Here is a 24,852-nt window from a genome sequence, read left to right on the forward strand (position 1 = left end):
GAGAAATATCCCGATAGCATTTCATTACTCTGTGTAAGGCTGTAAGGCACATTACAGTTTGTTAAAGTAGTTAGTATAAAATGCGCCACGTTTTTTTGCCATATATAATCATTTACTGAATTCGATCAAATAAAAGGTCTGATTTCGGATTCGGTTTCAAGTGTCCAAGTCTCTCGTGCCTATTAATTTTGATTAAATATAGGATACATTCAGTAATAAGTAAATTAAGTAATAGCCAGTTGTTGTAATAAACAACAACAACAACAACAAAAAGTGGAAATTCCAGGTTTTCAAACTTTGCATCGCATCACTAGGGAGTCAGTGGCGCAGTGGTTAGCAGGTTGGACTGCAACGCCAGCGGTCCGGGTTCGATTCCCGGTCGCGGCTGATATCCCGACTAGTGTTCAGTTCTTGGTGATTCACTTAATTAAACTGGTAGGCTACTGTTTCCAGCAGTATCGGCCTATAGACAGGATGCTGGGGAGGTAAATATGACGCCTGCTGTGGGCTCGGCTGGAAAAAAGTTGTTCCATCCATTTCAGGTGGGGACTTTCGTTGACTACCCACGTTAAACAAGAAACTTAACCTTTAGTGTACTTTAATCAGGTTCTGTTTAGAAAAGGTCATGTTCTACGAGTCATATACCTCAGATAGTGTAATCTTACAGTGTTATTTTACACAGTGTCATCACTAAAAATTGCAACTTAAAACAAGTTCTACGTTTAAAGCGATCTGAAAATGGCTGATGTCTTCAGTTAAGCTAAGAGAAGTGTGCGCAAGCTGAGCTTACCGGATCTATCCGCCCTTGTCAAATCGATTTCAACTTTTAAGTTAAACAAGTCAAGCTTTAAATATTGACGATTTTTGTTAAAGATAATAGGAAGTTTATGAATTCATATGAATGCTGCATTGCAGTTGGAAGTGACTATATACAGGTGAATGTTTAAAGGTATTGTGTAACGTTTTCCATTTTACGTGTAGTTTAATCAATTTTGTAAGATCCAGAGTAGGCCTGTACTCTATATATAGGCATATGCTTGTGTATTTACATGTACAATGTAGATGATTCGATGGGTACTGTAATTTTTGAAATTTAAACATAAAAAAATGTCAGAAAGAGCGAGTTTGAAAATTGAACAACGTATAAAAGATGTAAATTTCTATATCTTTCTTAGAAACGAGTGTCAGTCTGTACTATGGGTGATGCCTTCAGCACCTTTAAAAACTCAATATTTTCAAAGGCCTGTTACATATCTTCAATTTGATGCATTTGCAATAATGTTCCAAGGCAGAAATTTCATATAACTAGGCTTAACATCGTTTCCATAAATTTTGAAAATGAAATGGTTAATTTTTATTTCTTTGCAAATGGAATTCTTTTTTCAAAGGGGGACAACCGTTTACGGTAAAACATGTAAGAAGTTCATTTTACGATTTATATTCTCTTTTTATAGATAAATCTTTTTCATGAAAGTCATTATGCTCCTTTGTTTTACAAAACATTGTAGTTTTTTTTTCTTACGACTTAATTAGCCTACTAAAGTCGACAATCTGTCAAAACTTGTTACTATAGAATCTATTTGATGTTCAGTTTGCATATCACTATATATTACCAAACCACAGGAAGAAAGAGTTGTGCTTTATATGGAAAATGAACATCAAATAAAACATGTTTATAATGCTAATAGAGATTGTAAACTACAGAAAGAAGTACATTGTAGTTGTTGTTGGTTTTTTGTTTTGTTTTGTTGGGTTTAAAGTCGCACCGACACAATTATAGGTCATATATTTGATTGTGGAGGAAGACCCCAGGTGCCCCTCCGCGCATTATTTCATAATGGGCGGGTACCTGGGTAGAATCACCGACCTCCGTAATCTTCACATGAAGAATTCAGTTTTCAGGGGTTTTTTTAATAATCCATGGCATATAATCTATGCATGTGGATAAAACAGGTGGAATAGTCATAAAATCAGTATTGTATCCCAGAGTGACATTGTAGTTGTGCTATATGTGAAAATTGAATGTCAAATAAAACACGAAAAATGCTTATAAAAATTGTCGTTATATTAAAATATGCAACATTCAATGATTTTTCCCTATTCCTCCGCCATATGCAATTTTTAGAGATTACCATAATGCAGTTTGTAATTTAATCCGAGGGAAGCAATTATTTTAACCAAAAAACATAATGACTTTATTCATCCATTAAGATATAAATCGTAAACTGAAGGCTAAAGCTACCGTAATGTATGCCAGTTTTTTTGTGTGTAACATTTCAAGTATTCATAAATAATCATGAAGTGTGCAAGCATTTATGACAAACTTAAGTCATGTATCCAGGAAGGTAAAACAACTTAAAAGTTTTAATACAGCCTGATTTTGTAATGTTGAAGAGAGGAATTTAATTTCTTATTTGTAAGTACTTTTTTATATAGGCAGTCTCAAAGAACGGGTATAGGTTTATTCTTACAACCATTTTTGTCTGTTTTTAGAACATAAGAAGTAGTGACAATACAGCGGCTTTCATTGAAACAGAAGTAGATAGAAATATGGAAGTTTGTAATAAAACAGGAGAAGCAGATACAAGTAATGAAGTTGGTAATAAAACAGAGGGAGCAGATAGAAGTATGGAAGTTTGTAATAAAACAGAGGGAGCAGATAGAAGTATGGAAGTTTGTAATAAAACAGGAGAAGCAGATAGAAATATGGGCTTGTGCCTGAAAACAGGAACAGATAGAAATATAGCAGTTTCCAATAAATCAGAACTTAATTTTGATATAAAAAAGTTTACATTGGTGGCAATCGCTATCTTTATAATATTCTTGGGCCTTGATTCGTTATTTGGAATGTCAATGGATGTATTGTGGATGACGAAGTCGGGACCATTTGGTGACTCGGAGAATAATGATTTCAAGACAAGCCTGTCTGATAAACAAAGGTCAAACTCTTGGAAGCATGCCCCAGAGAAGACAGCATCGTATCTTTACTTAGATTACTCCTTTGAACGTTTTGAAACTGTTAATTTAGACAGTATTTCTGAAGATGATATGATAGGTCCTCCGTTGGACATTCCCTCCAGTAAAAAGCAGTGTGACATTACAAATCCATCAGAGAAGTTTGATTGCTTCCCTGAAAAAAGTATTTCAGAAGAAGGTTGTATGAGAAGGGGTTGCTGTTGGCAAAAAGATGCGACTAGAAGAAAACCACTGAAGTCCAGGAATGAAAATGACACTCAAGCTCCTGTAGATGTACCGTACTGTTTCTATCCTAGAAACTTTCCTGGTTATTCTGTTGATGAAAGAAAAGACACACCACTTGGATTTAGTATGAATCTTTCAGGACAACCACCAACCTACTACCCTAGAGGCGTCAGACAGCTTGCAGTAGAAGTTTACTATGAAACTAATCAACGATTACATGTTAAGGTGAGGTTGATTTTTTTGAACAAGATAAGCATAAAATATGAAACCGTTTAACTACAAGCATTCTTACCATATGAGGAAGGTGTTGTTTTAAGACACCTAGATGACGCACTACAATATGAACACATCCACTGACAATTTTAATACGTCTTGGAGATATTATTCATTGGTTATATTCGTTTTATTTATGTCTTTGTTACATACATTTTTGGTTTGTAATAAAATCTTGAATGATTCATTGATAGCGTATTAGTTTCTAAAAGAAATTAAATTCAGGACTGAGGAATTCGTTTTTATACTGTTCACTGGATTGTTTCCTATTCTTGCCAAATTAATGCGTAAACGTAATTATACACCCACCGAGACAGTTGTTCCTAAAAGTGGAAATGTTTCTCTTTTTAGGTTTATGATCCTAATATCAAACGTTATGAAGTACCAATGAGTGTTCCTAAGGCAGACCAGAGAGCCGCCAATCCTGCCTATACAGTGACAGTCAGTGAGACGGGAACGCCATTCTGGCTCAGCGTAACTAGAAAATGTGACAACTCTGTTCTGTAAGTGAAGGATTCAATTTTCACATACATTCCTGTTTATCCAATTTTTAGTCAGAAGTGGTAGACAGTCTAAAATGATTCTGGAACAGTTTAAAATGTGCACCTTTTTGGGCATCGCATTTTCATTTTAAATTGAAGAGTTAAATAATAATGATTGGTCTTCACCTTCAGGTATTTTTATTACAGGTTTTCCACAAAAGGAGCAGCTCCGTTGATATTTACAGATCAGTTCCTCCAGTTATCATCTCTGCTACCATCTCCATATATTTATGGTATTGGTGAACATAGAAACAACTTGATGCTAAACATGAACTGGACAAGGAAAACGTTGTGGAACAGAGACCACTACCCTTTGGTTTGTTGAGAATTCATATAAATATTCATTCACTATAGTTTACCCATTTTTGTTAAAATTATATGTAAAATCTAGTATAGTGCACTGTCTCAGGAAAGAACATCAGTGAGGAGAAAAAAATGTGTTTGTTTACAGAGGTTGTGGCTCATGGGAGGTTAATTAGCTAAGACAATTAATTAATCAGGAAATATAGAGGTTGTGGCTCTTAGGATATTAATTTTGTCAAGAATTTTATCTTAATAGGGAATACAGAGGTTGTGGTCCTTGGAAGCTTAATTAACTAAAATTACCTGGTTGGAAAATGTACAGAATGTGACTCTTGGGAGTTTAATTTTCGAAGAATTTTGCCTAATGCTGCAATATCTATCTTTATACAAAAGTTTTTTTGCTCCTCCTCAGAATTGTTATCAGCAGTTATGAAGTTAATGCATTTTTTGTAAAATTGATAAACTTCTGATACCGTATATTGTTAACGCATATTCTTAAGCTGCATTCCCATTTTCAGGAAGGTACAAATATGTATGGTTCTCATCCTTTTTATCTCGTCATGGAAGAAAGTGGAAAAGCAAATGGATTCTTCCTCCTGAACAGCAATGGAATGGGTAAGTTAAATTTTTTGATGTGGCTGTTCATAAAACTCTCAGTTGTAGTTGCACATTCGTCTTTTCTATACCCTGGTCTTCATGTTTCTGGACATTGTTTTTTTGCACGCTAGAGCTTGATTTGGTTTTTAGCTCACCTGAGCGCAAAGTGCTTGAAGTGAGCTATTGTAATTGCTCACTGGCCGTCCGTCCGGCGTCCATCCATCCATCCACACTTTCCTTTAAAAACATTTTCTCCTAAACCACCAGTCCAATTTTGATGAAACTTCTCAGGGATGTTCCTTGGATGGTCTTCTTTAAAAAACGTGTACGGGCTTTAGGAGTAAAAATGGCCCGCCCCGGGTGGCATATGGTTTAGAAAGACTTGTAAAGGAAAAACCCTTAAAAATATTCTTGTCTTAAATCATAAGGTCCAGTTTAGATATTTAGTATTTTCTAGTGGTCAACTATCAATTTTGATCATGACCTTGGAGTCAGTAGAGGTCACGCCCAGGGGATCCCTTGTTATATGAGTTATATATGAAAAAATACTTCAAAAAATATCTGATCATATTTCCTAGCCTGTTTAATTATAATTACCTGATGACCCCAAGTAATAAGGGGTCACTTGACTGTGATCTTGACCTAATGAACTATGTAACTTTCTTGTTTTTCAAGAAATTAAGATACATCCTTGAAATTTGGATGACATACACAGTTTTACACACCGATCTTAGAACTGACTTTCTGTGGCCATGAATGTGAGACTTACTTTTTTAATATTTTAGCATCAGTTTGACATTTGAAACATGTAGCTCAAATTACACAGGTGAGCTATCAAAGGTCATCATGACCATCTTGTTTAAGAATTTTTCTTGTATGTAGTTATTTAATTCGCAACATATAAAGTGTTTTGTCTTTGCATCAATGTTTAATGTTCACCTTCTGTTGGCCTGGCTGTTCTTCTGACCTGCAACATACAGCAAAGTTTAAACTTGGACGCCCTGGTTTGATTACATAAGGAGATTATTTGTCGCAAATGTTGTGCTGCAGCCATATCCAGTCAAGTATCATTGTTTATTCATTGCAGATATTGTGTTTCAGTCACATTCAGTGAGGTAACATTGTATTTTTTATTTCAGACGTTGTTTTGCAGCCGTATCCAGCTGTTACCTGGAGAACCATTGGCGGAATTCTGGATTTCTATATTTTTGTTGGTCAGAAACCTGCTGATATTGTCAGAGAATACACAAATGTTGTTGGTCGAACATTTATGCCACCATATTGGAGTCTTGGATTTCATATTTGCAAATTTGGCTACAAGTCGGTCAATGATACTATGATGGTTGTAAACAGAGTAAGAAAAGCTGAAATTCCCCATGTAAGTAGCTCAAGTTCTTCGGGGTTACCTTATATTCGAAAGGCTCCTTAATTATGTAAATATTGTAATGTTGTTGTTGAGTGCTTGTTGAGTTGAGGCTGTCCATCTGGCTTCTAGAAGGCAACTTAGCTTCCACCTAGGCACCATGCCAGTTACATTACTTGAAAGGCTGCTTAAACGTCTAATTATGATCTTGTAGCTATTGATATTACTTTTAACTAAAACGAAGGTAGTTGCATGTTGATTCCTTTTCTTTCATATGTTTGCTTTTTGAATGTCTTTCTGCTGTTATAGTTAATAAGCTTGTTTATTCAAAGGATGTAATGACACACCAACACAATCATGGGTGATATAGCTACTTTTAAGTTTTTGATGATGGTGGAAGACCCTAGGAACCCATCCAGGCATTTTTACAGGTGTGAGCAGAAACTTGTTTAGAACCATTGACATTCCAAAAGCCAACAGGATGGCTTCTTTATCTGAAGGAAAATATTCCAAATCTCAAGTGAGGTGTCAAACCCACAGCTGTGAAAGGAAAGTGATTTGAATCCAGCGACTTTAAGATGTAATTCGGCAGTATTGTCAAACACTCTCATACTGGTTTGACATTTTTGAACATCTAAGAACCTTCGACCTAGAAGTATGAGCTTATGAAAATTTAGCAGCACTATTGTATGAATCCATGATACTCGAAATTGTCGAAACTTGTCAAAGGAAACTTTGTATAGACCACATTATGTTTTGAATTATTATAGATTCTTAACCCATCTGTGATCTCTTTCAGGATACACAGTGGAATGATATTGACTATGCTGTTGGTAGACTAGATTTTACAACAGATGTTGAAAGATTTGGTGATCAAGCTGCCATGGTAGATGAACTACATAGAAGGGGAATGAAATACATTATCATAGTGGTGCATATCAATTATTAAAAATTATTTCATTATCATTATTTTTTTACTTTTTAGCAGTAATGTAAACAGAAATTCTTTGTAAACATTATCTATATAGTAACCTTGGCTGGTAATTGAATTTGAGTCGTAACCAGATAATAATTTATTATTATATGTTTTTTCAAAAGAGATTTAAAGTAAAAATTTCGATCTTAGATACTGTGTATCTAGTTCCGTTCAAATACGCGGAATGTCATCAACTGGACAGTGCATAAATTGTGATGATAGCCAGCATTATAAATTAATTCCATTTAAAAACAATATTTAATCAAGTTCATTTGAACCAAGAACATAAACTTATCAATGGTTTTCAGCATTGACAATGACTGTATGATTATCAGAATATGGTTGCCAACAATGCATGCCTTAAAATGAGTGTGATTGCAAGCGGACATTTTACTTTTTATTCAGTGACTACCGATATATATAGGAACAGTTTATTTTGTAGTGATATCTCTTAGAGAGATAGCCACATCCTTAAAGAATTTTCACAAATCCTTTGTCAAGAATGATTAGTGAACAGTTTGATTAACTATTAATATTAAACAAAAAGGGTAAAAATATTTCTGATTGGCAAGAGGTTATAAAAAGAGCAGATTCTTTATTGTATTATTTTTCACGGTTTAATTTGCATGCTGACATAATTGCTTTTCTAATACGTGTAAATGTTGAAGACCAAACAACTCCTATTGATGTATAACGTTAAGTACTGTCTCATTGCAAAATATTATTGGTACATGTAAGATACCACATTGATGGATATTTCCTTGCAGGACCCAGGCATTAGCAATAGTCAACCCTTGGGATCCTACAGTCCCTATGATCTTGGAGTTGAGATGGACATTTTCATCAAGAATGAATCGAATAAACTCTTTGTTGGACGGGTGAGAATATAACAAATCATGAATTTTATACTCTAATATGGTTCAGGCTGAAAACGATCTTATAGAAATTAGAATGTCATTTATTTTGAAACTGCATGTAAATAATTTTGGCATAGGCTGTAGTGTTCTACATATTATACTTAAATAGATATGGCATATATATATATTTGTACAAACAATTTTGTATTAACAATACTTACTATATTCATTATTAATATCAATTGGCAGTTAATCCTTGTGTCCACATAAGCTTTTGTTTACATTTCGTTTACATTTCTTAATGTCTAGCTATGGCCGGGGACAACCGTTTTTCCTGACTGGAGTAACGGGAAGTCTCACACATACTGGGCTAAACTAATTGGAGAGTTTTGGAAACATGTTGCCGTAGATGGATTGTGGATTGTAAGTATTATAGACTGACAAAAATGCTTATTTCGACGCTAGTTATACAGATCCAACAGCACTACAGACCAGCCGCCTGGAGACGACTATGTATAAGTGCCATGCAAAACAGTCGTTGACTGGCAGGCCTTAGTTGAGAAATACTTCTATGCAGTACAGTGTCAAACACAATTATAACAACTGGTTGAAATGTCATTATTAAAATTTTATGCTTTATCATTTGTTAAACTGCAGAAATTTATTTGCAAAACTACAAGTATTGTATTTTACATGACTAAAGGCCCTTGAAGTTTGCAAGTTAAAAATTTCCTTCACTTTCCTTTGCTTCTCGTATGGTACATTATTTTGTATATCAGGAAAATATCACAGTTACTTGTACAAAACAGTTTGTAACGTCAATGTTCTAGGACATGGATGAACTAGGCACTTTCGCTGATGGATCCGTGACCGGTTGTGATAAAAATTCTGAATATAACTCACCACCCTACTTACCTGGTATGTCAAAGAATTGAGGTTTGACATCAAACAGTGTCTGAAAACCCTTGTTTCATAGAGTCTATTCATAAATGTTTCAAATGTTGCTTATCAGAAAACAATTTCTTGTCCGATGCCATTGTTATTTTGGGGGCCTCTGTGGCAGAGCAGTTAAGGTGGCTGAATTTAAATCACATGCCTCTCATAGCTGTAGATTTGAAACCTTGTCAGGAGTGTAGAATTCTTTATTCCACAATGAAAAATTAAACAGTCGCCACATGATGTATGATTGTGACGCTAGCCCCAACGAAAACAAAAATCAGCTCATCAAATTGTTATTTTGGTTTAAGTTATAAGAAGGCTTTTCAAACCATGTACACTAAAATTTCACATGTTCATTTTAGATAATTAATGGCACTTTTTCTTACTGGAACATAAATATGCATGTTTTAAACTGTTCATAAATAATCAAATTCTTGTTTTCCAAATCAGAATAATACTTCACACATTGTGGTATATTTTTTTAGATGTAGCGGGTGGCACGTTGTATAGCAGAACGATTTGTCCCTCAGCTAGACAGAAATTGTCAACGTATTATAATCTGCATAATATGTATGGCATGATGGAAACCAATGCAACATATCAGTAGGTTTGATGATTGTTACGATCAAAGTGTACCGGTAACTGGAAAGAAGAACTGGCTTTAACTTTTAACAATAACAAAATTTATTCAATTAAATTTACAGAATGAAATATTTATTTTAATTGAATACTTAAAACAAAGTTCTAAAATGTATAATATCCAAGCACTGAATGAAATCTTCACTTATCCTGGATTTGTAGTTTAAAGTATGTTCCTTCATGTTTAATCCATACAAAACACTGTATAAACACTAATACCAAAATTCATTGTCAGAATAATTCCAAGAATGTGTTGAAATAAAACCTCAGTTTAATCCAATACTCTGGTAAGAATTCTTTTAAATAAAGTAGCATTAGAAGTTTCTACTAAGTTCTGTGCATGACTGGATTTCCATAACATTCAGAAATTTGTTTTGTATATAACAATAGTGATATAAATGTACTTTATATATGGGAATTTATATATAGGAGGAAACTGGGTCACTGAAAGTTTCTATATGCCATATTAATGGAACAAGTAATTGGTACCAGAATGCTTTTTATTAATTCCCCACCACAAGTGGTGGGATTATAGGAATGGTCTCAGTCCATCTGTCTGTAACAATTGTGTCTGCTCCATATAACTTAAACCCTTTGAAGATTTTCATGAAACTTGGGTCAAATGATTACCTCATCAAGACGATGTGCAAAACTAATGAGTCAGCCATGTTGGCTCAAGGGCAAGGTCACATCTCTAGGTCAATGTTTTGAGCCTTCCATTTTGTGTCCACTCTGTATCTCCTAAACCCCTTAAAGGATTTTCTTGAAACTTTTGTCAAATGATCACGTGCAGAACTCAGGAGTCAGCCATGTTGGCTTATGGTCAAGGTCACAGCTCAATGTCAAAAGTTTGTGCCTTTCATTTTGTGTCTGCTCTGTATCTCCTAAACCCTTTGAAGGATTTTCGAAGCCATTGATGTTGTCAAACATGGACCATAAAACATACTTAACAACGTCCATTCCACCCAATACCATCAACCCTTTCTCTATCCATATCAGCAGCGGGGATATAGGACTTGTGTCCTTCAGACTGCCTTGTCTTTTTAAGCAAATAGTGCTATTACAGAATGGGGGAAAACACGTATGTTAATTAAAGCAAACAATAACATCTCAAGGAAACTGATGCATAAGCAAACAAAATGCATTACAGACTATTACATGTAAATTCACTTGTTTAACATGACATAAAGTAATTGAATGCTTTAATAAGAAATGTTTGCAAAAGTTTACATAGTTGTTATAGCGCTACTGAATGATGTCAATATTTAAAAAATACTAGGATATAATAAAAAAATGAAAACGAAAACAAAAACCTGGAGAAAGAACACTAAAATTTCGCAGTGGAGCTAAACAGATGTGTGGTAGAGCATTTGTGTGCCATTTTTCAAAGTTGACTTTCTTCTTAATCAAAATATGTATTTTATAAAATGCTTTATCACATGTTTGATGCCACGGGAGTGTAATAAAACCATTAAATAAAAATGATAATACACTAGCGTAATAAAGTTTTGACGTTAACGTCATTTATAGTATAGGAGATGTTGGTCAAATTGTCTCGTTTATATAGTAAAAGAAAGTAGAATTTTTGATGTTTCGACAGGAAAGGCTTAGACATGTGATAAAAAGAGTGTTACATTTGTCAGTTTCCACATTGAATTTATTAAACTCGTTGAATAAAATTGATAAAATGCTCAGCTTTATTATTTGATCCAACTGGTTTAATAAATTCAGTATGAAAAGACACTCATGTAATATCCTCTATATGGCATTAATAAATGCAATATTTTAATATTCGATATATGTTCATTTGTAGCGCTTTGAAGTCATTACCATTACGGAGAAGACCATTTGTGATTTCAAGGTCAACTTTCTCAGGTCAAGGTCACTATGGAGGTCATTGGACTGGAGACAATATAGCCACATTTTATGATTTATATAAATCTATATCAGGTAACTACAATTTAGTTTGCTCATCATCTGAGATTTCTGCTTCTGTGTACAAGAGTACAGGTAGTTGCAACATTTATCTGAATACATCTGTGGATATATTTGTATAATAGGTTGCACTAAATTTGCTATCTTTTATAAATGTGTTAGCTTTCATGTGATAAATTTTATTTGTGTAGATGACGAAAAAAGCACCAATGTGCAGAATTCACCATCGGGCCAGTCAGAGTCTTACATTCTTTCTTTTGTTATGTACAGTGCCATTAAGTGTCCATACTTGAGTTTGAAAAGGTTCAGATGACCAAGACAAATTGTTTTATTTTGTTTACTTTCAGTTATTCTGACATTCAATATGGCTGGTATACCGATGGTTGGTGCAGATATATGCGGTTTTCAGCACGATACAACATATGAGTTGTGTCTAAGATGGTATCAACTCGGAGCATTCTATCCATTTTCTCGCACCCACAGTGATAAGCCCACGGTAATGCAGCACATTTGATTGTTTACACAAACGTAACTCACCAACACTCAGTTGCTGTGTCTGTTTGTCCTGTTTCTGGCACCCATAGTGAATAAGCAGCATATTTAATTGTTTTACATTAATTGCTGTTTTCAGTTCACCAGTTTACCACACATTGTACACATGAAACTACTCTCTTAATTATATTAAAAGCCCTGGCAGTGATATACCCCTGAAAACATTTAAGAAACAATGGTTTTGAAATCTATGCCAAGTATATCGGTACATCAAAATGGTAGATAATGTGTTCAATATTGTGGCAAGTCCGTGATGTATACTTAACAATATACTTATTATTATATGCCCAAATGGATGTAGAGTAAGTGTACTCGGTTTCGCACAGTTCACGGTTTCGCACACCAAAGAATTTTCCGTTTCTTGTAATGAAATACTTGCCAAGAGAAATTTAAACTGGTGAAATCAAGGGACCAGGTCTCCTTTTGAATGTTCCTATAGTTTTCTAAACGACAAGCAGGCATCCTGATAAAAGACAAAGATATATAAAAGTGTAGTAAAAGTATCACCCAGACAGCATAAAATTAGACACCACTGAGGGTACCTTGCTTGTGCATGGTATAGCGACATCATTATGATAATGACAGCTAAAAATACAGTTTCTACAGAAGTATCAGTGTTGTGCAATTTCGATTCAACCAATATCCGTACTGTACAAAGAATTAGAGAATTTTTAGTCACGGTGTGCGAAACCGGGTACAAATATGTCCGAATAATGGGTCATTTTCTGGCTATATTGGAGAGCTACCAGTGGTGAGCAGTTATCACATGAAGAATAACCTAGTGCATAAATAAAGAGCCATGTATCTATTCTTCTGTCTGAAAATGCAAAATAATAAATTGCTTCCACATATTTCAGTCTGTTTCAAGAAGTGTGTAAAAAGTGTGCGAAACCAGGTACACTGACTCTATTATGTTATGACGCCGGTGTCCGTCTGTCTGTCCGTTAGCAATTTCATGTCCCCTTTGTAACTCTTGAACCCCTTTAAGGATTTCAAAGAAACTTGACACAAATGTTCACCACATCTAGAGGACGTGCAGAGCGCATATTTTGGATAGCTCGCTTCAAGGTCAAGGTTACACCTTTGGGCATTTATTGCTCCGCATTGTGGTGCTCTTGTTCACATTGTTTTACAGATATACAAGAACTGTGCGCTTTTGACAACAGTTTGCTACAAGTTTTTGCCATGTTTAATTTATAATATACTTAATATTCAAGGTATTTTGTAGATAAATCAATTAAGGCCTGGTTCTATTTGTCCATGATGCTTACCTGATAAGATTATTATTATTTACACTATTTCATACACATAACAAGGCCCGAGCAGGATACTTGCTTTCTCACACTATTTTGTAGATATGGCAAGACTCAGTTTCCTTTGAAGACTGTTTTGCAGCGAGTGTCCGTGGTATTAGCATTATAAGAGTATATTTATCATTCTCACTTATTTTATAGATATATCAATCATCAAGTGCAACACATGACACTTTGCTGCAAGTATCCAAATTGTGTGCTTTTGGTAACTTCTTGCTGTAATTGTTCTTTATCTGTACTGAAAAAGATATTAATTATTCACATTGATTTGTAGAGATATCAAGACCCAGGAGCTTTTGATGATTTTTTTGCTGCAAGTGTGCGAGATGTTTACCAAACAAGATATTCATTGTTGCCATATCTGTATACACTATTCTACGAAAGCTACACAACGGGCACTCCAGTTGCAAGAGCCATGTTTTATGAGTAAGTTGTTCCACGGGTCTTTGTACGATATTGCTTTTTTAGAGCTACGTGGGTATATCAACGCTTAGCCTGCTGGCAGCAAGTGATTCTGCCTTTGCGACCAGTGTATGAATAGCGAACAGTGAAGACCATGATCAGACTGCACGGATGTGCAGGCTGATCTTGGTCTTCACTGTTCGCCATTCAGTCAGTATCTTTTTGGTAAGCATCCCTTTTAACAGTTTATGGTACTGTCCAAATCGAAAGACGGACAAGTTCATTATAGAAATTTACCAGAGTAAGGGTTAAATTTATAACTGAAGTTTTCTGTGGTTAAAGTAAATTCTGTGCTTTACTTCCTAGTCTTCTTTAAGGAGTATGAAAACAGTAAAATGATACAATCTACTTTGTAGGTATAGAAAGGACAATGGGAATTAGAATAATAAAGCAATTAACTTTATAAATGACCATTAGTTAAAAATATATCAGTTGATTACCATCGGAGTTTTTACCAAAATTATCATCATATTATATGTAAAAGCTGATCATATTATATGTAAAAACTGGCGAAAATGCTGAAAGCATTTGTATTCAAACAGAAAGACTGAACATTTACTAAATCTCATAGACTTAAACCTAGTTATTCTATAACTTAATGCTATGTTGCTAGTCTTGTTGCATGTGAGGTGCATTTCTGTCAAAGAAGATTAACTTTGATGCAACCAAAGCAAGCGACATGTACTTTCATTGTAATATCTTTTCCAGGTTTCCAAATAACAAGGATACCTACCATATTGATAATCAATTCATGTGGGGATCAGGGCTTCTCATTGCGCCAGTTCTAACAGAGGTACTGGAAACGTTCTTGTTTTTACTTCTTAGAATAATGACAAAAAATACTACTTGGGCAACTAACTATAAAGCCTTTCTCTCGAATAGTATTTTTCTTATCAGAGATTTGGTTTATACTTGATAGGAATGAGCACATGCTTGATGTTGTTAACAGTTACTTGCATAATTATAATTTAGAGAATTAGCAACTGAATTTTGTTAGATGTTCACATTCATTTTCATCTTACACATGCAGGTTTAAACCTAGTTTTACAGTTATTACCTCAGTCTCTATTATTTAAGAAATTATATAGCCAAAACAGTGATTTGTCGTGGAATAAAATCATTGTTTGGAGTTTAGATGCGAAGGAATTATATCACGAGGGTGATTCTAACACGTTATCACGTTATCATTATTATGTACGTACTTGACTATATCATTAAAATATTTGTCTGATTTCTGATGATTTCTTTTCCAGCATGCTGCTATGCTGTCTAATACTATGACGTAATAATTGTGACATCAGAAAAATGAATTGCTGAATAAAACACACAGTTTTCAGCCTTCTTTGTTTAATAGGAAAACAAATCGGGTTGTGTTAGAATATATTATATTGAAGTGATTCACCACACCAGAATTAAATTAATCAAGGAGGTATTTAATTAGCACAGTAAAATGCAAGAAATCGCAAACATAATAGTTTGTCATTAATTTTCAAGCAGTGAAGAACAATTTTGTGTTTATATTAGTTTCTTTTAAAAGCATCCACTTCTAGTGAATGGGGTAGGGTGACATTTTAAAATGATATCTTCTGTTATTCAGGGACATTGGTATTGCACTTACATGGATTTATTTTTCAGAAATCAAGATCTGTCGACGTATACTTGCCATTGAACAGTGTATGGTACAACTTTTACTCAGGTCAGCGGTTGACTGGCAAGGGTAAGAACATGACCTTGCCTGCTCCACTGAATATCATTAACCTGCTGGTACAAGCTGGATCCATTATACCGATGCAAGAATATGCTCTTACCACTACGGAAAGGTATGTCATCTCTGCATTCTTCGTTTAACAAATAATCAAGTGGCTTTAAGTGGTTTGTCGTCTGATTTGTCATGGTTTAGAGTGCAGATGTGCAGGAATTGAACAACGATGGCATTAGCCAGAGTTGTTAAATATCTAAGCATCTGAATGATGAACCGTGGTTAATTAGATGATAAACCCAAAGAAGGCCATGTGCATGAACTTAGCCAGAGTAGCCAGGGTTAGGGTTAGGGTTAGTGTTAGGATTGGTTTCTGGCTACTCTGGCTGCTCTGGTTGCTCTGGCTAAATTCCCACACCCAAGAAGGCATTGTTTTCATTCTTAAATGTTCATCTAAATATTTTGATAAAAATTATGCTTGTTATCATTTATCCGAGTAGTAATGAACTGAATGTCAAACGGCAATTTGACATTATGATATTCTGTTACCAACCAATTAAATCGAGCCATGTTAGAATGTTGTTTTTTTTACCTCCAGATAAAATCCTTACAGTCATATTGTAAGTTGTACTTACAGTAAAAATCCCAAGGGTACCCCATTTTGCTTATGTGTGTTTTGTAGACATACATAGATATGAGCCACTTATGGTAATATGACTGTATTGTTTTCAGTATTTTTACATCTACTGTTTATATTTCTATGACATTAAATATAAGAGCTAATATGATATTTAAATTTTAGACCAGACCCCTGATGATCTGATGATGTTTAAAGTTCAGTATTTCCTGGTATTTCAGTTTCGTATCCTTCCTATTACTTTCTTAAATTTCTATATTGGACAGGTCTGTCATTCAATTTGAGCAGTACCATTTATCATTAGAAGGGGTATTTACTGAAAATTTACTGACTGATTAGGGAACAGTGCAGACCATAATAAGACTGCACAGATATACAGGCTGATCTTGGTCTGCACTGGTCGCTATGCCGCCAGCAGGCTAAAGGTAAAGGAAGTATTTTTGAACATATCATTTTTTGTACCGTAGCATTTTTCAGAATTATACATCTGCATCCATAGCACATATTGAAGTTTTAATTTCTATTCCAGCCGCCTGAAAGATTTCTCATTATTGATTGCTATGGGAACCAACGGCACGGCTTCTGGCTCTCTATATTGGGATGATGGTATAACGCAAGGTTTGACAAGTTTTGTTCTTAAACCCAGTTTGCCCAGATTACTACTGGCCCATTTTTTGGCATTCTCGCATACCAGAGGTCTACCGTGGTTCCCCGGATGAACCTCTGGCACATTTCGCCGATATTTGTGGTTTGGTTACATTACAGGTAAAATGTTTCAGCCAATCAGCGTCGTTTAACGACAAAATGTAGCGAACCAATCAAAATCTTCCGTGAAAAGTGTGACCACGTCCTTTCATATCGATAAAGACTTACGAGGAATATTATTATTTCTTCAGGTCAATTTCTTAACATCGAATAACAGAAATAAATCTTTATTAATTGCAATCATGGAATATCGCCTTTATCTATCGTTAGCAACTACCTTGCTTACATATTGTTTGAAATTTCAATTCAGCGTGCCAAATAGTGGCGAACATTGATTGGCTGAAACTTCTCCCGGTAGTAATTACGAGTGCGCATGCTCACCAAATAAACGACAGAAATAAATCAGAGGTTCGTCTCGGGATTTTGACGAACATCTGATAGATGAGAATGATTTTTTGGGGCCTTAAAGGTAGTTGACACATCGGCAATTTCCATTAAACGAATTTGATCTTGGCAGAATACCAAAATACGATACAAAGGTTACATAATTGGAAGGAATTAAACGCTGTTACTCTTGATGCTCTTACTTCTGGAACAGCATCTAGTACATTGTTACGTGTTCAGCTAAGTTTTCTTTTAATCATATATACTGAATGCCATTGAAGTCAACCCTTTTGGACGTGGTACATTGAAATGTAATTTTGTGTTGTAAAATTACCCTTTTGTGCCTTTAGATGAAAACAGTCAATATGACCCATGTCAAAATCATTTTAAGGACAAAATGTTTTTTTTAGGACTGACAGTTAATATTGAACAGATTTTCTTCATCGTTAATGACCTCATATATCACATCGCAGACTGGAATCCTAGATTATTTACTCCATTTTCATGCATGAAAGATTTTAAAGTTGAACATAAGAAATTATACACAAGTTAATGTTTATTTTGATATAAAAATATTGCATCAAGTATTCACAATAAGGTCTAGCTGAACGTCAAAAAATGTTGCATTTTTAAGTGGTTCAGTATATATTTACAAGCTAAACATTGTGCTTTGTGATATTGTTACATTTGCATTTGTTATGGAATTACCTGGCAAGGAGAACATTTCTGTAACACTTTGTGGAATGGTGGGGATTACAAGTGAGGTTGTGCAAACTGCAAACCATGAACTTATTTAATAAACTTTCATGTGAATTTTGCCATCGACTGTGCCAAAACAGCATCACAATGTGCCCCTTAATGTCTTTGTTGTCTTCATTTAACTTGTTTGCATCCATATCTATCATGATAATTAACTAGATGCCTGCTTTGAAATTTCAGAATCATTGGAAATGGGAAGTTATAATTTTGTGGAATTCACTCTGACAGAGGTATATATAGATTATTATCCTTCGAAGGAGGGGTATATTGTTTTGCAGATGTCGGTTGGTCTGTCGGTCGGTCAGTATGTAAACCAATCCGTTTCCGGATGATAACTCAAGAACGCTTGGGCTTAGGATCATGAAAGTTAAAAGGATGGTTGGTCTTAACCAGCAGATGACCCCTAATGATTTTAAGATCAGTAGGTCAAAGGTCAAGGTCACAGTGACCCAGAACAGTTAAACGGTTTCCGGATGATAACTCAAGAACGCTCGGGCCTAGGATCATGAAAGTTGATAAGATGGTTGGTCATGATCAGCAAATGACCCCTATTGATTTTGAGATCAGTAGGCCAAAGGTCAAGGACATGGAGACCTGAAACAGTGAAACCATTTCCAGATGATATCTTGAGAACACTTGGGCCTAGGATCACAAAACTTAATCGAGAGGTTGATCATGACCCCTATTGCTTTGAGGTCAGGAGGTCAAAGGTCAAGGTTACAGTGACCTGGAACAGTGAAAATGTGTCTAGACGATAACTCGAGAATGCTTAGGTCTAGCATCACGAAACTTTATAGGGATTTTTATCATGACCAGCAGATGACCCCTATTGATTTTGAGGTCAATAGGTCAAAGGTCATTGTCACTTTTACCAAGAACAGTAGAACTTTTGTGCACAACGACCAAATAATTTCTGTTCCTTGTGCAATTACTGAATGCATCAAGGTGTGGGGAAGGGGGCATTTCATGTTCTACGAGCTCTTGTTTGCATATAACGTACATAAAAAAAGAACACTAGATCAGAAAAATATTTGTAGGTAAAGTCATTCTTAGTAAGCTTTAATGTATGTGGCACACCACCTGTGTGGTACTTAGTAAGTAAATTTAATTCATGTATCTATTTGAAATGCAGCTTTAGTTGTATGAAATGGTCTAAAACCTGTTTCAAAACAAAACAAGCTGCAGCTTTGCCTGTATGTTGTGTTTGAGGGAACAGTGCAGTACTGTGTGTATTAAATATCAATAGAACTAAAGAGCAAAACTGATGGGTTTTTTTTTTTTGAGAAACAGTTCACTCAGTTTTTCACATATTTAGAAAATCGTGCCAGAAATCATTTTCAAACATCCAATATTACAGAATAAGGTTCGATCTAAAGTTCAAGTGGCAAGATACGAGGACTGGATGTTGATGAAGAATGTAACTATATATGGAGTGGATCTGTGCCCCGTAAACGTAACAATGAACGGAGCTGCCCAAGCATTTGCATATGATTCCAGTTATAAAGTAAGCACATACTTCACCTGAAAATCAGATAGCATTTTTTAAAGATAAACATGCTTTATGACAAATCAATGCAGAGTTCAATATGTGAAGATTAGGAAGAAATCTCAATCATAAAGTGGTTTAAACCAGAAAAAATATGAGAAATACTTTAAAAGCCGTTCATATTCTTCTTTATAAAAAGTTCTCCACAATATGTTTTTATGAAGGTCTTTTCTAAACTGATGTCAGGTTTACTTTTTTGGACTGCAAAGGAATCTGCAAGCATATTTGGATCTCAGTTGTTTTAATAAACATTTGAGAAAATTATTTTCCTAAGTACATGAATCAGAATATGTGCACTATACTTTGTACAGCAGAATTCTCAAGTTTGTATTTCTGATTATGGGTTCCTTAACCCTTACCCTGCTAAATTTCTATAATGAACCTGTCCATCTTTCAATTTGGACAATACCATTAACTGTTATAAGGGGTGCTTACCGGAATGATACTGACTGAATAGCAAACAGTGCAGATCATGATCAAACTGCATGAATGTGCAAGCAGATCATGATCTACACTGGTTGCAAAGGCAGTCAGGCGTGTCCAGCATGATAAGGGTAAACTGATCACCGATGTAACTTTTTATCATTTCAGGTTTTGAAGATGCCCACTTTGAAACCGAGAATAAGCTTGTTGAAGGATTTCTTACTAACCTGGGAATACTCGCCATGAACACTGTGATTAATTCATACATACATTAAAGCATTTTCATGAAAATCACTTTATTTTTCTAGCATTCTATAACCTTGTAGCAGTTACATACACCTCAGTGCCTACTGGATGTATGTTTTATGTTGTTGTTTTTTTTCAGCATAATTCCTTCAGAGTGCCATTAACATTATTGTAAATCTTTTTTCACATTTTTAGCTCACCTGTCACAAAGTGACAAGGTGAGCTTTTGTGATCGCGTGGCGTCCGTCGTCCGTCGTCCGTGCGTCAGTGCGTGCGTGCGTGCGTGCGTGCGTAAACTTTTGCTTGTGACCGCTCTAGAGGTCACATTTTTCATGGGATCTTTATGAAAATTGGTCAGAATGTTCATCTTGATGATATCTAGGTCAAGTTCGAAACTGGGTCACGTGCGGTCAAAAACTAGGTCAGTAGATCTAAAAATAGAAAAACCTTGTGACCTCTCTAGAGGCCATATTTTTCATGAGATCTTCATGAAAATTAGTCAGAATGTTCACCTTGATGATATCTAGGTCAAGTTTGAAACTGGGTCATGTGGGATCAAAAACTAGGTCAGTAGGTCTAAAAATAGAAAAACCTTGTGACTTCTCTAGAGGCCATATTTCTCAATGGATCTTCATGAAGATTGGTCAGAATGTTCACCTTGATGATATCTAGGTCAAGTTCGAAACTGGGTCACGTGCGGTCAAAAACTAGGTCAGTAGATCTAAAAATAGAAAAACCTTGTGACCTCTCTAGAGGCCATATTTTTCATGAGGTCTTCATGAAAATTGGTGAGAATGTTCACCTTGATGATATCTAGGTCGAGTTCGAAACTGGGTCATGTGGGGTCAAAAACTAGGTCAGTAGGTCTAAAAATAGAAAAACCTTGTGACCTCTCTAGAGGCCATATTTCTCAATGGATCTTCATGAAAATTGGTCAGAATGTTTACCTTGATGATATCTAGGTCAGGTTTGAAACTGGGTCACATGCCTTCAAAAACTAGGTCAGTAGGTCAGATAATAGAAAAACCTTGTGACCTCTCTAAAGGCCATATTTTTCATGGGATCTGTATGAAAGTTGGTCTGAATGTTCATCTTGATGATATCTAGGTCAAGTTCGAAACTGGGTCACGTGCCTTCAAAAACTAGGTCAGTAGGTCTAAAAATAGGAAAACCTTGTGACCTCTCTAGAGGCCATATATTTCATGAGATCTTCATGAAAATTGGTCAGAATGTTCATCTTGATGATATCTAGGTCAAGTTCAAAAGTGGGTCACGTGCCTACAAAAACTAGGTCAGTAGGTCAAATAATAGAAAAACCATGGGACCTCTCTAGAGGCTATATTTTTCATGGGATCTGTATGAAAGTTGGTCTGAATGTTCATCTTGATGATATCTAGGTCAAGTTCGAAACAGGGTCATGTGCGGTCAAAAACTAGGTCAGTAGGTCTAAAAATAGAAAAAACCTTGTGACATCTCTAGAGGCCATATTTGTGAATGGATCTTCATGAAAATTGGTCAGAATGTTCATCTTGATGATATCTAGGTCAAGTTCGAAAGTGGGTCATGTGCCTTCAGAAAGTAGGTCAGTAGGTCAAATAATGAAAAAACATTGTGACCTCTCTAGAGTCCATATTTTTCATGGGATCTGTATGAAAGTTGGTCTGAATGTTTATCAGCTGGGTCATGTGGGAAGAGGTGAGCGATTCAGGACCATCATGGTCCTCTTGTTCATATTTTGAGCTTATATAATTATCTTCTTTTTGCAAAACCTTACTTACAGTATATTTTGTATTTCTTCAAGGTATGTTGTTTTTGATATGTTTTTGATGTTTTTGTTTTGTGGTTATTATTTTCTTGTATATGTTTCCTGGTGTTTACTGTACTTTATAATGTAATGAAAACGTATGACAAAGTTGTGAGCAAAATGCAGTGCACATGTACTAATGTCATATACAGATTTTTATTTTGGTCCATGTGTGTTTTATTCTGGTCCATGTGTCTTTAAACATAGATCTATTAACATTTTTATTTTATTGCTTTCTGAATATTGTAAAGATCATAATTTTCTATTAAATACTGAAAATATCCACGTGTATGTCAATGTAATACAGTATTAACCTTTAGCCTGCTGTCGGGAAGTGGTTCAGTCTTTCCAACCAGTGCAGACCAAGATCAGCCTGCTGTCGGGAAGTGGTTCAGTCTTTCCAACCAGTGCAGACCACGTTCAGCCTGCTGTCGGGAAGTGGTTCAGTCTTTCCAACCAGTGCAGACCAAGATCAGCCTGCTGTCGGGAAGTGGTTCAGTCTTTCCAACCAGTGCAGACCAAGATCAGCCTACTGTCGGGAAGTGGTTCAGTCTTTCCAACCAGTGCAGACCAAGATCAGCCTACTGTCGGGAAGTGGTTCAGTCTTTCCAACCAGTGCAGACCAAGATCAGCCTACTGTCGGGAAGTGGTTCAGTCTTTCCAACCAGTGCAGACCACGTTCAGCCTACTGTACTTCTAAGATGTTCGCAGTTTAGTGTGTAAATTTAAAGTTATTTCACCCCTTCAAATAATAAATGGTACTGTCCAAATGGAATGATGGACCAGTCCATTTTAGAACATTAGCAGGCTAACGTTTAAAAGGTACACAATTACTCTCAAAAACTGAATGTACTCCATATCCAGATACACCAAAAATAACAACAGGACTTGATCTATGGAGTGACCTTAAATGACCCAGCGTTCTTGAGGAAAAAAGTTCGATTTTAGTTTAAGTAATTTATCCTGTTCAACCCATTATTTGTTTCCTTTGGGTTTAGTGTCAATATTCAACAGTTATTCAATTATGTAAGAGCTGGCAGTTTACCTGACCGGTTTTCCTGGATTCAGTACTTACCTGTTCTCAGCAATTACTAATTTTCCAAACTCCCACAACGAGTAGGACGTGGGGGAGTGGGGTGCGAATGCGAATGGTCTTTTATCAATCTTTACAGACTCCTGAGAACATCACTAGATCAGTGTATAAAGTTTAAAAGTCATTGCTGCTGTTTTCTAAATTAACTTTCTATGACATGAAAATGGAAAAAAAATATACAAAATTAAAGTGTTATGTTTTTGTGGCCTTGACCTTTTAGCTCCTTGCTCCAAAAATATCAGTGATCTTCCTCAAGTAATACTTAGATGTGGCATAAAGGATGAAAGTCATTGCTGTACATGTCACTAATGCTAAAACTAATAGAGATCTTCATTGTGTAAAGTTTAAAAGCCATAGAAATTATACTTTTTGGCTTCGAGTTTAGAATGAAAAACTGTGTCTCTGATCTTCAATAAAGTCTTTAAGAACCTAAGGAATTTGGCAGTTAGCATAGCGCACCGGTCTATACTAACTTCGCAGGGACAAAGAGCCCATGTGTTATGAAAAGAGAAGTTCGCCAAGCATTTTAGGTGATGTTAGATTATCAAAATATTTTGGCCGCCATATGTTTCCGCAATTCAATCATCGGGCATAGTCACAGAGCGAATGAAGCTAAACTTCTGGTAGTCCGTATCTTGTAGGACTGTCTTTACCAAACTCAGTGTTACATGTGAAGTAGTCCAAAATGTGCAAAAATAAAAAGGATAAAATCTCGATCAAACTTCAACTTACTCGGTAAGTCTTGTTTAATCTTCCAAATAATTGATCTATAAAAATGAATTGTGCATCCTCAGAAAAAAAAATATTTTGGATTTTAAAGTGGCCGGTTAATATTTCTCTAAGTGCGTTGTGATAAAATGTGAAAGGAATGACAAATGGACTGGAAAACAATTCTGTTATGTGATATTCTTTTCTGTTAGTTTTAATAGAGATTATAAATGCTAGCAGTAATATCAAATAAAGCTTTGAATCTAATTTTAAAGAAGAAATCCTTAAAAAAGATTATCATTATGCATGTGCCGACTACGTAATTTCGCACGTGCGCCCAAAATTTTGGACATTGCGATAGTAATTTCGTTTATGTTAAATCTATGTCATGGGTACTGATGTTATATCGTATGTCAAGTTTCACTAAAATAATATTCAGTAGTTTTAGTTGAAATTTATGTTTTAAAACCGGAATTTTCGAACTTGACCAGTTTCATCAACCGTTGCCACGGAAACGTACACCGCTACATGTCTACGACTAACTTAAAAGTCTTCTTTTACTTATTTGTAGATCTAATAAAAAGGTCAATAAACGGTTGGTTGTGCCTTCTAACCATACTGGCTCAACTAGTTTCATAATGGTCCTCGGGCAATTATGACACTATAGGTGTGCCATAATGGCATAAAATATGAATTTTTATTGAGAAATCAAGGAACTACTTATAACGGAAAAGGTGGACCAAGCAGTAGTCCCTGCTTGCAGGAGCCAGGGGAACTGTGTCACAGATTTTCTTAAAAACTCTGAATCAGATCTTTATGCTTTTTGGTACGGCTGAAGGGGTATAACCCGCAGTCACTACATATGTAAGTGCATAGAAAAAGTTATAAGTATGACA

The 24,852-nt window shown here is 35.4% G+C and overlaps 1 protein-coding gene across 4 annotated transcripts; it reads left to right on the forward strand.

The window, feature by feature from the left end:
* Nucleotides 1–830: 830 nt before the first annotated feature.
* Nucleotides 831–20,539, forward strand: LOC123564789 (lysosomal alpha-glucosidase-like). 4 transcript variants are annotated; one of them, XM_045358611.2, is made up of 20 exons: nucleotides 831–949; nucleotides 2,494–3,426; nucleotides 3,826–3,977; nucleotides 4,164–4,332; nucleotides 4,838–4,934; nucleotides 6,056–6,294; nucleotides 7,079–7,210; nucleotides 8,023–8,133; nucleotides 8,422–8,535; nucleotides 8,943–9,030; nucleotides 9,537–9,654; nucleotides 11,504–11,640; nucleotides 11,973–12,121; nucleotides 13,765–13,916; nucleotides 14,661–14,745; nucleotides 15,588–15,772; nucleotides 16,818–16,906; nucleotides 18,317–18,366; nucleotides 19,494–19,640; nucleotides 20,274–20,539. In XM_045358611.2, the coding sequence occupies exons 2-20, from the start codon at nucleotides 2,551–2,553 to the stop codon at nucleotides 20,349–20,351; spliced, it is 3,168 nt and encodes a 1,055-aa protein (XP_045214546.2). In that variant the 5' UTR covers nucleotides 831–949; nucleotides 2,494–2,550; the 3' UTR covers nucleotides 20,352–20,539. The 4 variants fall into 4 exon arrangements, with proteins under 4 accessions (XP_045214546.2, XP_045214545.2, XP_045214547.2 ...); XM_045358610.2 differs by having other exon boundaries at nucleotides 852–935; XM_045358612.2 differs by lacking the exon at nucleotides 831–949 and adding an exon at nucleotides 2,220–2,345.
* The last annotated feature ends 4,313 nt before the right edge of the window (nucleotides 20,540–24,852 follow it).

This window comes from Mercenaria mercenaria, chromosome 2, assembly GCF_021730395.1.
Source record: "Mercenaria mercenaria strain notata chromosome 2, MADL_Memer_1, whole genome shotgun sequence".
NCBI classification, from domain to species: domain Eukaryota; kingdom Metazoa; phylum Mollusca; class Bivalvia; order Venerida; family Veneridae; genus Mercenaria; species Mercenaria mercenaria.